This window comes from Typopeltis vanoorti, chromosome 16 (genome assembly GCF_054136105.1).
Source record: "Typopeltis vanoorti isolate ZY-2024b chromosome 16, IOZ_Tvanoo_1.0, whole genome shotgun sequence".
Lineage (NCBI taxonomy): Eukaryota > Metazoa > Arthropoda > Arachnida > Uropygi > Thelyphonidae > Typopeltis > Typopeltis vanoorti.
Window position 1 is genome coordinate 97,182,959 of NC_143564.1, and position 15,354 is coordinate 97,198,312.

General features: G+C 34.7%; 1 protein-coding gene across 3 annotated transcripts in view; it reads left to right on the forward strand.

Moving 5' to 3' along the window:
- mute (gon-4 like protein muscle wasted) overlaps positions 1-15,354 on the forward strand; it is a 469,386-nt gene that overhangs the window by 179,344 nt on the left and 274,688 nt on the right. For all 3 annotated transcript variants that reach the window (XM_090406009.1, XM_090406011.1, XM_090406010.1), the window contains exon 12: positions 10,989-11,088. In XM_090406009.1, the coding sequence (XP_090262135.1) occupies positions 10,989-11,088 (100 nt within the window). The remainder of the gene's footprint in view (positions 1-10,988; positions 11,089-15,354) is intronic.

A 15,354-nucleotide genomic window follows, 5' to 3' on the forward strand; every position in this document is an offset into this window, starting at 1 on the left:
CCATAATTTTTTATCTGATGTGTTTACATTATGCACTTTTCATGTGTATATGCTTGTATACATTGGTGTTCAAACTCATATTTTTTTCATGCACACAGTGTGGTTTATTGTTCATTTCAAGTATTATTTGTTACTGAGTAAAATAAGGTATGCTAGAATTTCAATATGACTTTTTTTTTTTTTATAAATGTACTGATATCATAATATAAACATACTTGCTTACATTTTTTTATTGCATAGATTTATAATGTATAATTAGTCTAGGCATTAGAAGAGTTGATTGGTATTATAGATAAAAGCAACATGTAAACAGAGGACCAGCAGGGATAGATAAATGCTTGGTAGGTGTAGCATGATTCATTGCTCCATAACACAGCTTTCCAAGCTTCTGCATTCCATTGTACATGCTCTTTGAACCTCTGAAGACAATGCTGCATGTTGGTTTGGGTAATGTGGGGCTTGCATATTGCAGTCCTACAATGGAAATGCATGTTGTGAGCCTTGATTCTGAATGTTTTCATGCAGTAGATGCCCGAAACTCCGCATTCAGTGAATCGGCTGTTTTTACATATTATCCTTCGTAGCACCCAATACCACATTTGGTGAGTGTGGCAGGTCATTCATGTGGGTAGCACTAGCAGTTGACTCCCTGCGTTTCCAACTTAATATGGTATTACTGATTGTTGACTGAATGGCTCAATTTGTTAACAGTTTGCTGAACAGATTGGCCTGTAGTATGGCATCCTATCACAATGCCTCTTTCAAACTTCATCACTTCTCTTCTTGCAGCCATTTCACCTGGACACAGTTGTGCTGACTTGGGTGCATCATATTCCTTCAATTTATACCAGCTGGCATGATGAACCTTTCCCATGGGAGTATCTGTTCACTTTTTTCTCGAGCAGTGCGCATACATTACATAGGCGCATGTGGCACTTTTTGTTTTGAAGGGGAGGAGGGATATTTTATTCAGTTCATGAATGTGTTTTTTATTTTAGGTATATTTGACAGAATCTGGAAAAGATTACTTAAAAAATCCTTTTCTTGAGACCAAGGAGGGGAAAAAGAGCCACTTAGAGTGAATGAGCAGGAGGTATATGAGGAATTGAGTAAACTTGATAAGAAGTCTGTGAGACTTGATAGTATATCACTGTGTGTCCTGCCAGAATATTCCAAGGAATTAACAACAGCTTTAACTTTCCTTTTGAACATGAGTCAGATTTACCCAGAAGTATCTGGATACTTCTTTGGAAGTATCCTTTGATAGATTGCTACATCACAAGCTAGTAATTAGATGGAAACAGATGAGTAAAATACTAGATTAGTGGACTAGATTGGAGAATAGCTGTCTGATAGGTATCAGCAAGTTGAGTATTCGGGCACAATATCCCAGAAGAGGAAGGTCCATAATGATGTGCCCCAAAGATCTGTTTGGTTTCTGTTGCTGTTTAATTTGCAAAGTTGGGAAGAATTATGAGTAGTACAATAGATGTTATAACCTTTCAGAAGGTCTTGAATAGACTTTTTGAATGGGTGAATGAATCGGAAAAGGTCAACATAGCAAAGTGTAAGGCTTTAAATAAATATATACAAAATAAGAGGCTTTAAATAAATATATACAGAATAAGAGAGAAATTGAACTCGATAACAAACGAGTACATACAAGATAACATTTAAACTTTTAACTTGTGCCCAAAAGAGTTTGAAGCAAAATTGAATGAAAATTGGAGATCATAGATATAAGAGTTTTGAGGATAAAAGACAAGCACATAGCATTAATAATATTTTTTGATATTATCAATTATTATTATTTGAAAAATTTAATAGAATATCTAATATCAGTATAACTCCTCCATCTTTTGTTTTATATATATGCCATTCAAAAATATTATCATCATCAATTTCCTTATATATACCACCAAGGGGTGTTCAGGTTACTACGACAACACTACATGATTAAATTTACATTATTATTACTCTCCTATCCACAATTTTTCTCAAAATTAATCTGTTACTTGTAACCACTTCGATATTGTCATATCTAAATTTTGTTCTTCTGAGGCAATTCTGACTGAATCAATTCACCTAGACCTTGGTCTTCCTCTGGGTCTCTTTCATGCCATCTTGGCATCAAACACCTGTTTTGCTAACCTTTCATCACTCATTCTATTTAAGTGGATCACCTTAGATTAGCTCTGCTGACACATTCTCGAATGCTAATAATGTCAAGTTCCTTTCTAATATCTTCATTTTTAATATGATTCTGACATTGATGCCATTGATTCACTCCTTTAATTTTTTTCAGAACCCTCATATCTGTGGTCTTTCATCAAGGGCTTTATTTCTAACTCAACTCTTAGATCCATAACTTAAAACTGGTTTGAGCATGATCTTGTGTACTGCTAGTTTGGTGTTTTGGCTAATTTCTCTCTTATTCCTCTCTCTCTAATTTCTCTCATTATTTATAAGCAAAGTCGTACCAGCTTTGCTTATTCTGCTTTCTGTTTCCAAATTTAATATGCCAGCTTTACTAAAAACTGTGCCTAAATAGCTGAAATACAGGTTGGCCATAAAATAACTTCTCCTCTTTGGAGGCATCTGTAGCTAAAGCCATATACAGGAGGTTGGCTGGTCAACCTATAGTACATTAGTACCTTATATGGGTGATGGGTTGCGAAAGGAGAAACTTGTTTATATTTGATTTGAATGCCTGTATATTGTATTCCTTGGGAAATACGTCAGGGGGAAGACTGTTCCACAGTACTGCAGTAGCAGGGATGAATGAGGAGGAGAAGAAACTTGTTCTGTGGGTTTCGAGGTATACTGTAAAAGGATGTTGGGCAGCAGCTGTACATGTTCCAATGGGCTTAGTATGGTGGGGGAATTATTGATGCTGTTTCAAATGAACCTTTCCCATGAAAGTATTTATAGAATATGCAGATTGCAGAGACCAAGGCATCAAGCCTGATATTGAAATTGGGGATGTCAAACTTAGTTCTTTGCTTTATGCCAATGATGTTGTTAACTAAATACATCTAGTGAAAGTCTCCAAGCTAACTAAATTGAATAACAGCTGTAACAAATTTGGCATGAAAATCAGCAATAAAAAGACCAAAAATATGAAAATAGGAAGGAACATAGAAAACTTCAGCTGCATTCTGAATGGAGATCCAATAAGAACAAGTAAAATACAGGGTGGACATAAAATAACTTTCCCTCTTTGGAGGCATCTGTAACTACCACCACTGCCCTTAATTCCTTAATTATCTATGTGGAAGTGGGAGGAGCGAGTTGTGAGGGATGGTCATTTATTAGTCTAATTGCTCTCCTCTGTATTGAGTCAAGCATTTTGAGGGAGCTTTTTGGAGCCTCACTCTAGATGTGGGAGCAGTATTCAAGAGCTGGGCGGATTTGTGACTTGTATAGTGTTAACAGCTGTTTAGAGGTGAAGTAGCGTCTTGAGTGAAAGAGAAAACCTAGTTTTTTGGAAGCTGAGGATACAATGGTTGTGATGTGTTTATGCCAGGAGAGGCTTGATGTCAAGGTAATTCCGAGAAGAGAAATTTAGTCTTGTCTGTGAATTTGAGTGTTATTGAAAACAATGCTGGGAGAAAATGGTTCTTTTTTTGTGAGAAATAAGACAGAACTGGGTTTTATTAGCGTTGAAGTTGAGAAAGTTGTCTGAGCCCCATCGGAGGATGGCTTGGAGGTCGGAATTAAGGGCAGTGGTGGTAGTTACATATGCCTCCAAAGAGGGAAAGTTATTTTATGTCCACCCTGTATTTTACTTGTTCTTATAGGATCCCCATTCAGAATGCAGCTGAAGTTTTCTATGTTCCTTCCTATTTTCATATTTTTGGTCTTTTTATTGCTGATTTTCATACCAAATTTGTTACAGCTGTTATTCAGTTTAGTTAGCTTGGAGACTTTCACTAGATGTATTTAGTTAACAACATCATTTGCATAAAGCAAAGAACTGTTTGACATCTCCAATTTCAATATCAGGCTTGATCCCACTTTCTTTCATAATGTGATTTGTATAGATGATGAATAAGATTGGAGATAATGTGTATCCTTGTTTTACCCCTGATTTTACATCAAACCATCTTCTTGTATTTCTTTCAATTATAACTGCTGACTGAGAACTTAAATATAGACGATGTATTGCTTTTTATAATGTTCCATTCACCCCAAATGAATGTAGTGTTTTGAAAAACGTTTTTTCAGCACCTTGTTGTATACCTTTTTACAGATCTACAAAACTTAACTATAGATCCTTGTCACATTCCCATGATTTCACAGTCTTTCTCAACCTCTTTTCAAGTATACTTTCATAAATCTTACCTGGAAAACGCAGTAGAGAAGCTTCTCTGTAATTCTCATATTCAGCTTTATTCCCTTTTTTATAGATGGGTACTATGAGAGCTCTATTCAAATCATTGGGAATTTGACCCTCTGTCTAGATCCTCTGAATTATGCAGTGTAGCTCATTCAAAACTTTTAAACCTCCATACTTAAGTATTTGTGGTGAATATAATCTACTCCAGCTGTCTTTCAACATTTAAATATTTGACGGCTTTTTCTACTTCAAGTATTGATATCAACTCTTCTTTGCATTCCTCTTGAAAATTTTCTAGTATGGTTCATTTAACAGTCTTTCAAAGTAATTACTCCAGATATCTAGGATTACCTTATCTTCAGTTTTCATGTAACCTTTATCATCTTTGATTTCTTTTTCAGTACTCTTTCCTCCATTTCTAAGCTTCTTCAATAGCCTCCAGAACATTCTGATATTTATTTTACAAACTCTTACCCAAGTCTTCCGATGACTTTTGTTTAGCTACTTTTACACATAGCTTAGCTTGTGTAAAAGCTAAGAAACATTGCTAGAAACTTTTGGTATGATTTCTTCTCTTGCAGAGGTTGGTTGATAGGCGGAGAAGAGGGGATATGATAGAAACATTTAAGTTACTAAAAGATTTTTATAAGATTGATGCAGGTGAAATGTTTCAGCTGTGTGATAGTGATGGCAGAACAAGAGGTCATCCCTGAAAATTAAGGAAAAGTGTGGTTAACAAGGGTGTGAGAACGAGGTTTTTCACTTGGAAGATGGTGAATGAGTGGAATGCATTGCCTGACTCAGTTGTGAGTGCTTCATCTGTAAATGAATTCAAGAAGAAATATGATAGATGTTGTTTTGATAGTTTGGGTCTCACGCGATGAGTCTACTGACTCCATGGAGATACCTATAATAATAATTCTTTTCCTGAACTGCTTCTTTAACTTCTTGTGTCCACCATGTATTCTTATTTTGCTATCCTTTCATACAATACAATCAATCAATCAATCAATCAGTGTCTTCTTCAGAGAGTGCCACTGAGACCCAATGTTTGGTTCTTGTTTTCAAACAGCTGCAAATTTTCTTCAATAATGTTTACATAGTTTAGTCTACAATTTGCCTGCAAAAGCTGCTCAACTTTAATTCTTTTTAAAAACTTTCTTGCATACTGTTCTTTTCAATGTGATATATTTTTTTTATCCTGCTTAGTACTATGTAATAGTCACTTCTAATTTCAGATCCTCTGTATGCTCTTATGTCATTAACAAGCATTATTCTTATGCATGTGAACTTCTGCACATCTTTATGTTTAAATGTGATGTTAGTATTGACTAGTCTGTGTCCTGTGCAAGTCCCCAGTAAATACTTACCATTATTACTAGCTTTGCCATTGTCTCCAAATTTTCCCAAAATGTTCCTATTCATCAGGTGGGATTCATTTCCTACTCTGCTTTTGAGGTATACAACAAGAACCACTTTTTTCCATTTTCTATGGTCCTTAGAAGAACCTTCTGTGGGACCATAGGCGCAAATAAGTTTCATTGTCCATTTCCCTATTTTGAAGTTTGCCCACATAACTGTACTTGAAACTGCTTTCCAATCAATAAGTTTTATCTTCATGTTTGGTGTTGAATGTTATCGCTACTCCTTCCTTTCCTTGATTATTATTGCCTGAAAATAGCATCTTATACTTATTATTTAGTAATATCGCACTTGATTTTTTCTTCTTTGTTTTAGTAATGCCAATTATGTCCATGTGGTACTTTCCAGTTCTTCTGCAAGTTTGATTTCCTTTCTATTAATATTCCTTATATTCATGGTTCCTATCTTCAGTTCTGATTTTGGGTTTATTCTTCTTCGAGATGTTGAGCTGGAGCTTGTTCCAATAGCTGGCTTCACTGTTTGCCCTGGTTCCCTGATGAAAACAGCAGGGATCTTGTTTAACCAGGTGATGCCCCAGCTACCGTGAAATCTCACTGTGTTGTACCATCATATGCATTTGTGGTTTGAGCCAATAAAAAGTACAGTTTGGTTGGCTAAGTCTGGAATTGCCAGCCATCCTCATTTGTTCAGTAACCAGTAGATACCTACTAACGGGGTCCACCACATGAAGGTGAGGATTAGCATTATGTCACAAGCCCCAGTCAGTTCTCTGCTTTCCTGAAAGGCGATGTGGAGATCTCCTCCCAATTATTTGGCTTTGATCCTTAAGCTATTCCTCCCCCATTTGATAATATAGAATTATAAAATATTTTCAATATAAAAATGAAAAGATAAAAACACAAATATTAAACTTATCAAAGATATTTATATAGATAATAAGTGTGTGATAAGGTACTATAATAATGAAACAAAATAAATTGAAGAAAGGAATTAGGGGATTTGTTATTATTCAATATTTTAATGAAATAAAATCAATAAGTATATGGTAAATCTAATCTATTCTGCTGATGACATAGTATATGATACCAGTATCAAACACGAAAGATGATTTACTAAGAAAAGTATATAATTTCCAACAGATTTGCCAATAATATTATATGGAACTATTAAAACAAAACAACAACAACAAAAAAAAAAAAACATTATTAGCAACTAGTCAGGCTGCTTGTTGTGAGTTAGAAATAAACAGAAAGCTTTCTTTTTTTATCTGAAGTGGTCATTTAAGGAATGCCCAAGTCATAGAGATGTAATCAGTTATTCACCTTTAAAATGAACTGAGCCAAATCCGAAGTTTTTGCAGAAAGAGAATCAGGTATTTTGTGCAGATTTGCTTAAAACTTACTTTACCTTTTTTAACTAAAGATCTGAATCTTCATTTAAAATCGCATTGCATGAGCAGTAAGAAGGTACTTGATGTTTATAAATGTTTAATAGAGACATGCATATAATATCATGTGTCTTGGTTGCAGCTGTACAGTAGGAGAATTACTATTAGAGTTCAGAGAAGTGGATATAGATATATAATTAATTAACCAATTTAAAAAAAAATTATAAACAGTGAACAGCAGTCATTTCCCAAAACTTAGAGATAGGCATACAGTCTGTCTGATTAACATTAGGGCTTCACACGATTCAAATAGACAATCAGAAAAAAAATAGACAATCAGATTTGAATCTACTGTACTGTAGCATCTTGATATGGTTCTAGTGAACTTTAATGTCTAGTGTCGATGTCATGAGAAGAAAATCTTATGTAATTTTCATGTTCTGGATTTTGATTTTAGCAGAATGGCCAGTTTGTCCAAAGTAGCAAAGATAGAGGTGATAATGTTTCTTTGATAGGGATAAGAAAGATGATGATGACTTCTGGGCTGGCTTGAAGGTGGTATACAGATTATATCTGCAAAGGGTCCTTGCTATTTGTTCAGATATATTCCTTTAAGTTGGGGGATGTGGATCCTTCTAACATCAGATTGCAAATCTTGGAGAGGAATGATAATTATCAAAAGTTTCTGTAACAAGGTCTTGCTGTATCCATTAAGTAATAGAATAAAATAGAAAGCATGAACAAATTGTGCATGCTTAGTGCACAAGGCTTTTGATAATACCTATTTTTTGTGAAGGATGATTATCTGAAGATATGTGGATATATCTGCCTGTAAAGGATGGCTTCCTGTAAATAGAAAATTCAATATTATCAGCAGAGTTGCAATGTGTTAGAGTATCCAAAAAGGGAGACTGTTGTTAGATTCATGTACAATAGTGAACTTGATGCAAATATCAAGTTCACATGTACAATAGTGAACTTGATGCAAATATCTCAGGGCAGAGCTGACTACTACCGGGTGCGTCCCCAGGTGGCGGATCGGGGAACAGCCTTCAGATATGGAGGTTAGCTGCAATATAAGCAGAGCAATCTGGCGAATAAGCAGCCGTGGACCAACAGCGACTGAGCTATCAGGGCGTGGGGGAGCAGAAGTGGCAACTCTGTCTCACTTAAAACCTCACAAAGCCCAATGACAACTCAGTGACATGGCGAGTAGTGCCGCCATTAAATAAGTACCTGCTGGGGTCACCGCCCCTGACATTGGGAAGCAGCATTGTCAGTACTGACACAAGGTTGAAGCCAAATGATGACGGAAAAGCTTGTGATCAGAGATTTGCAGATGGCAATATGATTATATTGTGTACGTCTATAATACTGCGGAGCAGAAAGCAAACGGAGAAACTACTGCTCTACCTTATCTCCAGAACAACCACCATGGTGAGCATGATGCAAATATATAAGGAGCTAATTTTCAGTTGACCTGATCACAAAGATATTATCTACAAAGCATAACCAAATGCGAAGCCGAGAAGAAATGGTGTTACAAATCCTATCCTTTAAATGCTCGATAAAATAATCAGCCAAAGCAGGTGATGTAGGACTACTCATTGCAGTAAATTTAAATAATCTGACAAGGTCATTAAGGAAATCTACTTGTAAAAGCTGTAGAGTTTCTCAAAGTGGTATATTTGTAAACAGTGAAACTATGTCAAAGGAAACCATCATTTCAGACTCTTGAAGATGATATTTAATTTATTTTTTGAAGTCAAAACTATTTTTGATATAAGAGGTCACTTTTTTTCAAGTAAAGATTCATAGAAGTCTTGAATGATATTTTGCTAAATAACGAGTAGGGAGATCCTATGAAATCAACTATTGGGCATAATGGATAATCAGATTTGTCCACTTTAGTAAGGCCATGAATACATGGGGCTGTCCCCCCATCATGTTTGTAACATGATGAGTCCTTAATTTTTCAGTAGTATTAGTATCTAAGGAATATGTTTGATCTAATAATTTATTTCATTTGTTTAGCTGGTTTTGTGTAGGATCTTTGATTATGCTATAAGTGAATCTGTCTTGTAATAAAACATTAAGTTTGCAATTATAGTCAGTAGTATCCATCAGAACTGTTGCATTTCCCTTGTCAGACTTAATTATAACAGTCATTCTGGTGTAAAGATTGGAGAGTTTGTAATTCAGGTAAAGAAATATTCAGAACAGAGGGCAGGGGTTAGCTAATATCTGTGCGATCTCAAACCTTAGCTTATTAGCATTATCCATATGTAATTCTCTAATGTCTTTTTCTACACTTGCCATAGTCTAAATGAGGCAGATGACAAGGTGTTACAGCAAAACCTGGATCTTTGGACAGTATGATTAATATTAATTCATCACCGGTAAAAGGACAGCTAGTTAAATTTATCTCCAGCTCTGTCCATTTTTCATGGACAGAGCTGGGTGGTTGCTGAACAAACTGGTGGCTAATAATTCACACTTACAAATCCACTTCTGCTGTTAATATTTAAATGAGCACGTCTGGCTGAGGAAAGAGAAATTCTACAAATTAAGTTGAAATGTTAATCTTTGTCAGGACTAAGATTATTCTTTAGTAGAATTTCAAGTTCAGAGATTTTATTGTTAATAGAAAAGAAGAGCCTTTTAACATAATGTATCCTTTTTGATAATAGGACCTTTCTAGCTCTTTGGTAAATATTATGAGCAGAGTAAGATTTAATAGTCTCCTTCATTTTTTTGATAAAATTGGGAATTAAACCAGCATTACAACATCATTTTAGAAACATAAGTTAGTTTTGCAAGTGTGAGTTCTTTAAATGTAGCTTAGCAAAATTTCTGACAGGCTTCCAGTAATCTTCACCATAAGAATAAGTTACTAGACTTTTAATAGAGACATCCTCGTTAGCCATAGTTATAATGTTTTAAATAATTGCTTCACACACATATAAGAGAAAACTAAATAGAATTTATTACTTCTATATATTTCGCTCAATATGTCACAAGGGAGAAGGTAGAAGAATTGGTAACAACATTTAAATTATGAATACAAGAATGAGTCATTTGGCATACATATGATGTGTGTCTTGGTTGCAGCTGCACAGTAGGAATAAACACTTATTAGATTTCAGAGAAGTTGGTATAGATTATTCTTGAAGATGAATATCTTCATCTTCAAGAGTGAAATGATGGTTTCCTTTGATGTAGTTTAACTATTTACAAATCAAGAAACTAGAAACTCGACAACTTTTATAAGTAGATTTTCCTGATGACATTATCAGGTTATTCAAGTTTACTATCAGAATCTGATTTCTCTTCTTAGACTGACATACACCCTATCTACATTTGCTTGTGCATAGTATTAGTAATAACTGCATTTCAAATGTGAGAAATGTATCCATTTGTGATTTATTTCATTATCTTTATGTGTGACATTTGTTATCTCATTTTGTGCTGTTTTCCTGTCAGTAAAGTTGCATTTCTTATTTGCTGCTCCATTAGTGTATTTTCTTTTGTTTTGTTTAAACATGCATTGAGCACTATAGGACTGCAGGTTTATTATATCCTTTAAAAGCTCTTCTTATTTTGATTTTAGGGTGAAATTAAATGAAATGCATAGCTATGCATAAATCTTCTCTCTCTTTCCATTCCATTTTATAAATCTTGCATATTTATATTATATATGATTCGGATACTTTTCTGTCTGCTTACATTAGTTATGTAAACATTCTGCATTAAGTTACGTCTTACAGTATTTTAGATATGCTCTTTTAACAAAAAAAAAAAAAACACAAAAAAACTGTCTATCTTTTATCATAACGCTTAATAATTTTTTTTTTTTTTAAATGTATGTACATTTAACAGAAAAAGAGCTGAATGAGTTGATTGTCGAACTCTTAGAAGCAGCTGAACAAGAACATGATGTTGAAGAAGAAGAAGAAGTATCTAATTATATAAATCATAGGTAAGATAAGCACACACAGGTGTTTTGTGTGTGTGTGTATTAAAGTATTTGAATAAATAGCAAGTGGAAAAAAAAGTTTAAATCAAATGAATTGTCTCAAGAAAAATTAGAAATATGTTATTTTAAAAACTAGTAAAGTTGTGTTTTTTTTTTTTTTTTTTTGCTACAAAACTTAAATTTCTGAATTATAGTATTATATTAATTTTGTGTTAGGGTTAATTTTGCAAAGATCAAATCCTTAAAAAGCAGATTTAAATGATAATTAGATGAGACTGGAATCACTCTTTGCAGTATAAGTTATCTTGATGAAAATATTATGGCTCCTATTACTTTGTATCATCTGTGTCTATAAAGTGAAGCATTTTGCAGTATATTCTGTATACACTTTAAAATTACCTGGGATATTTTAATATCAGCTGAAAATTTATAAAATTTAAATTTCCAACAATAGAAATCAGAAAAATACTTCATATATCATAGTTCACTCTTTATATATATTAGCTGTCATCTGTATCATGTGTCAGGCATAGTATTTGTTTTATTATTATTATTAAGAGAGACCTCCAGGGAATTAAGAACTCATCAAGGGAGGCCATACTATTTGCACCAGCTGTCACACCTGTTCTTGAATTCATTCACACTGCTTGCACACATATCATCCATTGGCAATCCATTCCAGTTGTGCATCACTGTGAGAGAAAAATCTAGATCTCACTCCCTTCTTAGCAGTATTCATTCTCCGCTTCCAAGGATGCCCTCTTGTCTTTGCCATACCCTCCAAAAAGAAATATTCCATCAACTGGAATCCTGTATGACCCTTTCAGAAGATTGTAAGTTTCAATCATATCACCCTCTTTCTGCTGTTGGCTAGTGTCTGCTGCCTACAAATTCTCAATCTGTCTCCATAATCAGCATTCCAAAGTCTTCATATAATTTTTGACACTCTTTTTAGCACACACACTCTCTCTCCCACTGTAACAGAATCACCATGGAAAACAGGAGACCAGACCTACATGCAATAGTAAAAGTAAGGTCTTATCAAGGCCTTTTAAAGAAACAAAATGACTTCTTTATCTTTAAAAATTGTAAATGCAACTCAGAGTTGCATTTACAATTTTTGTTTTATGACCCTTAAACTTCAACTTCCTGTCTACTAAAACACCAAGATCCCTAGCCTGATCAGTTTTTTCCTAGCATAATCCCACCAATTTGATATGACATTGGATACCTAATCACACCAAGTGAACGACCTTACATTTATTAACATTGAACTGATAGCCATTTCCATATGCCCACAATTTCATACTATTCAAATCATTCTGCAAGTACTGCTGCATATCTGCAGCAGCACTCTGGTTACCTTACCTATCTTTGCATCACCATCAGCAAATAGCTGTATGTCACATGTCAAATCCTTTCCAATGTCATTCATGTACAGATTGAATAACAGTGGATCAAGCACTAATCCTTGAGGCACACCCCTAGTTACTTTGAATCTTGCAGACACACCCCATATATGACTTTTTGATATCTGTCAGTCAGCCATCCTCTTATCCATGTTAATAGTTTAGCATGGATAAGAGGTATGAGAGGTAATAGTTTAACGTGGATATTCTCCAGTTTATGCAACAGTCTTCCATGCTGTATTCTGTCAAAAGCCTTAGCAAAATCCAAAAGTATCATAGTGTATCCATTCCCCTTGTCTAACTCAGTGGTAACATTATTATAGAATGGGTGATGCCAATGATGCTAAAACATTTGCAACGTTTTAGCGACTTTGCAATGAACAGCATGTTTTCCCTTAGGAAACCATGCTGTTTATTGCAAAGTAGAGATTCTCTATCAACCCATTTCTGAATGTGACCCTTAACCAACTTTTCCAAACTCTTCATTACCACTCCTGAGATACTGATTGGTCGATAGTTGGATACATTGCTCTTTGGACCACTCTTGTGCATGGGATTATCATAAATCTTCCCTGTTCTGAGACTCAAATTATATAGCTAGGTCTGAGGAATAGCCAGTTCAACTGAATACTCTTTTAGCATCTATGGTAGAATACTAAAATTCCTATTGCAGAATTCTTATTCAGTTTGTGCAACAGCTCTTGTACTTTCTCCTCATACATGAGTTTCTTCATACGGTGTAGAGGTAACGGCGAGTTCTGTGTTGAATATACCAGGTTGATAGCTTTTAGCAAAATGGCTACTCATCAGTTGAACAATCACTTCTGCATCAGTCACCCACGTACCATTTGCATCGAGTAGAGTTATTCTTTCAAATTCATTTTTTCTTTCACTTGTAGTATAATGATAGAATTCTTTTGGGTTGTCTTTAACTTGCAGAGCCAGTTTCATTTCATACTCAGATTTAGCTTTCCATACAACACTTGTGACCCTTCTGGCCTGCTGCTTATAATTATCATAACTGACAACATCCTTATGGACATGATATTCCTTCGACATCACCTTTTTCTTATGAATCTCTTGTTTAATTAGCTTACACATCCATTCTACTCCTACTCTATTTATTTCTCTAACTCTAGGAACATATTTTGATATTGCATTGTTTAAGTATTTTTTTAAGCACTTCCCACACACTGTCGATATCCTTCCCATCCAACAACTGGCGAGATCTTTCTAAGCAATAACTACAAAATGTTATATTCAGGCAATAACAATCAGGGAAAAGAAGGAGTAACTATAGTATTCAACACTAAATATGAGGATAATCTTCTTGAATAGCAGGCAGTATCAAGTAGAGTAATGTGGGCAAATATTCCTCCACTTCTACCTTAGTAGAACCTTCAGTGGGACCATAGGTCGCACTGAAGGTTCTACTAAGGTAGAAGTGGAGGAATTATTTTAAGCTTTAGTGAAAGCAACTGACACAATAAAAAAGGAAAAGTTGGTCCTTGTTGGGAATTTAAATAGCAGAGTAGAAAATGATTATCAGACATACAGAAATATTTTGGGAAAATTTGGAGAAAACAGCAAAGCTAATAATACAGGCAAATACCTGTTAGATTTCTGCTCAAGACGTGGACTGGTTATTACTAATACAATGTTCCAACATAAAAATGTGCACAAATTCACATGGAGAGAAAAGACAAGGAATAAGAGTCATGTAGTGAGGTTGTTTGCAAAGATAGAAAAATCAAATAGACACAGGAAGTTCAAGAGGTAGTGAAGGAAAAGAAGAAAACATATCGAAAGTTCCTGGTGAAAAAGTCAGCTTGTGCTCTTAGAGAATACAGAGACAAATGTAAGACAGTTAAACAAAAGTCATGGAAGACTTTGGTAAGAACACAGAAAATAAATATCTGGAGGCTGTTAAAAAGGCTCAGAAATGGAGGAAAGAGTGCTGCAAAAGGAATTAGAGATGATAAAGGTGACATGAAAATTGATGGATGAGTAATTACTTTGAAAAATTGCTAAATGAAACAATCAGTGAGTACAGTAGTAAAATAACACTCAACAGGCATGCAATCAGGAATACATATCCATACTGAAGATGAAGTTCATGAACCATCTGACATTTATCATTTGGCACAAACACAGAGCAACTTGGCTCACTTTCATCTAGACCAGGCATGGCCAACTTCATTCTATATGAGGGCCAATATATGATGAGTGGTAGTGTCACGGGCCACACACTTTTAGACAGAACTTAAATAAAAATAAACTCTACATTTTTTCAAAGCAATAGTTATATGTATTGAATTACTATATTTGTTAAATCATTTTATTACTGGGAGAACAATATAAAATATTTGATTGGTTTAAATATAAGTTGTTAAATTAAATTTAATTACATATTTCTGGGTTTTTTTACATGTAACACTACTTAATGAGAACACTGTGGGCGTTCATGTGCGGCAACTAGTTTATCAAAGTCGATTTTCAACGATGACGATATTCGTAACAAATCTTGAAGGTGGTCATCAGTCAGTTGGCTTCTTTTTGACAATTTAACAGCCCTCATAGTTGAGAAAGTGCATTCGCATATTGAGTAATCTTTTTAATGCAATTTTGATTCCATGTTGAGAATATAAATTGTTTTTGGAGGATGTCAAGAAGGAGGCACCATGGAGCATTCTCTTTGCCGACGACATTGTTCTATGCGAATCATCCCGAGAGAAGCTTGAAAATACCCTGGAAGAGTGGAGAAAGGCATTGGGAAGAGAGAGAGAGAGAGAGAGGCATGAGAATTAACCAGGTGAATAACTGAATACATGTCAACAGGGAGTGACAAGGATATGGTCAT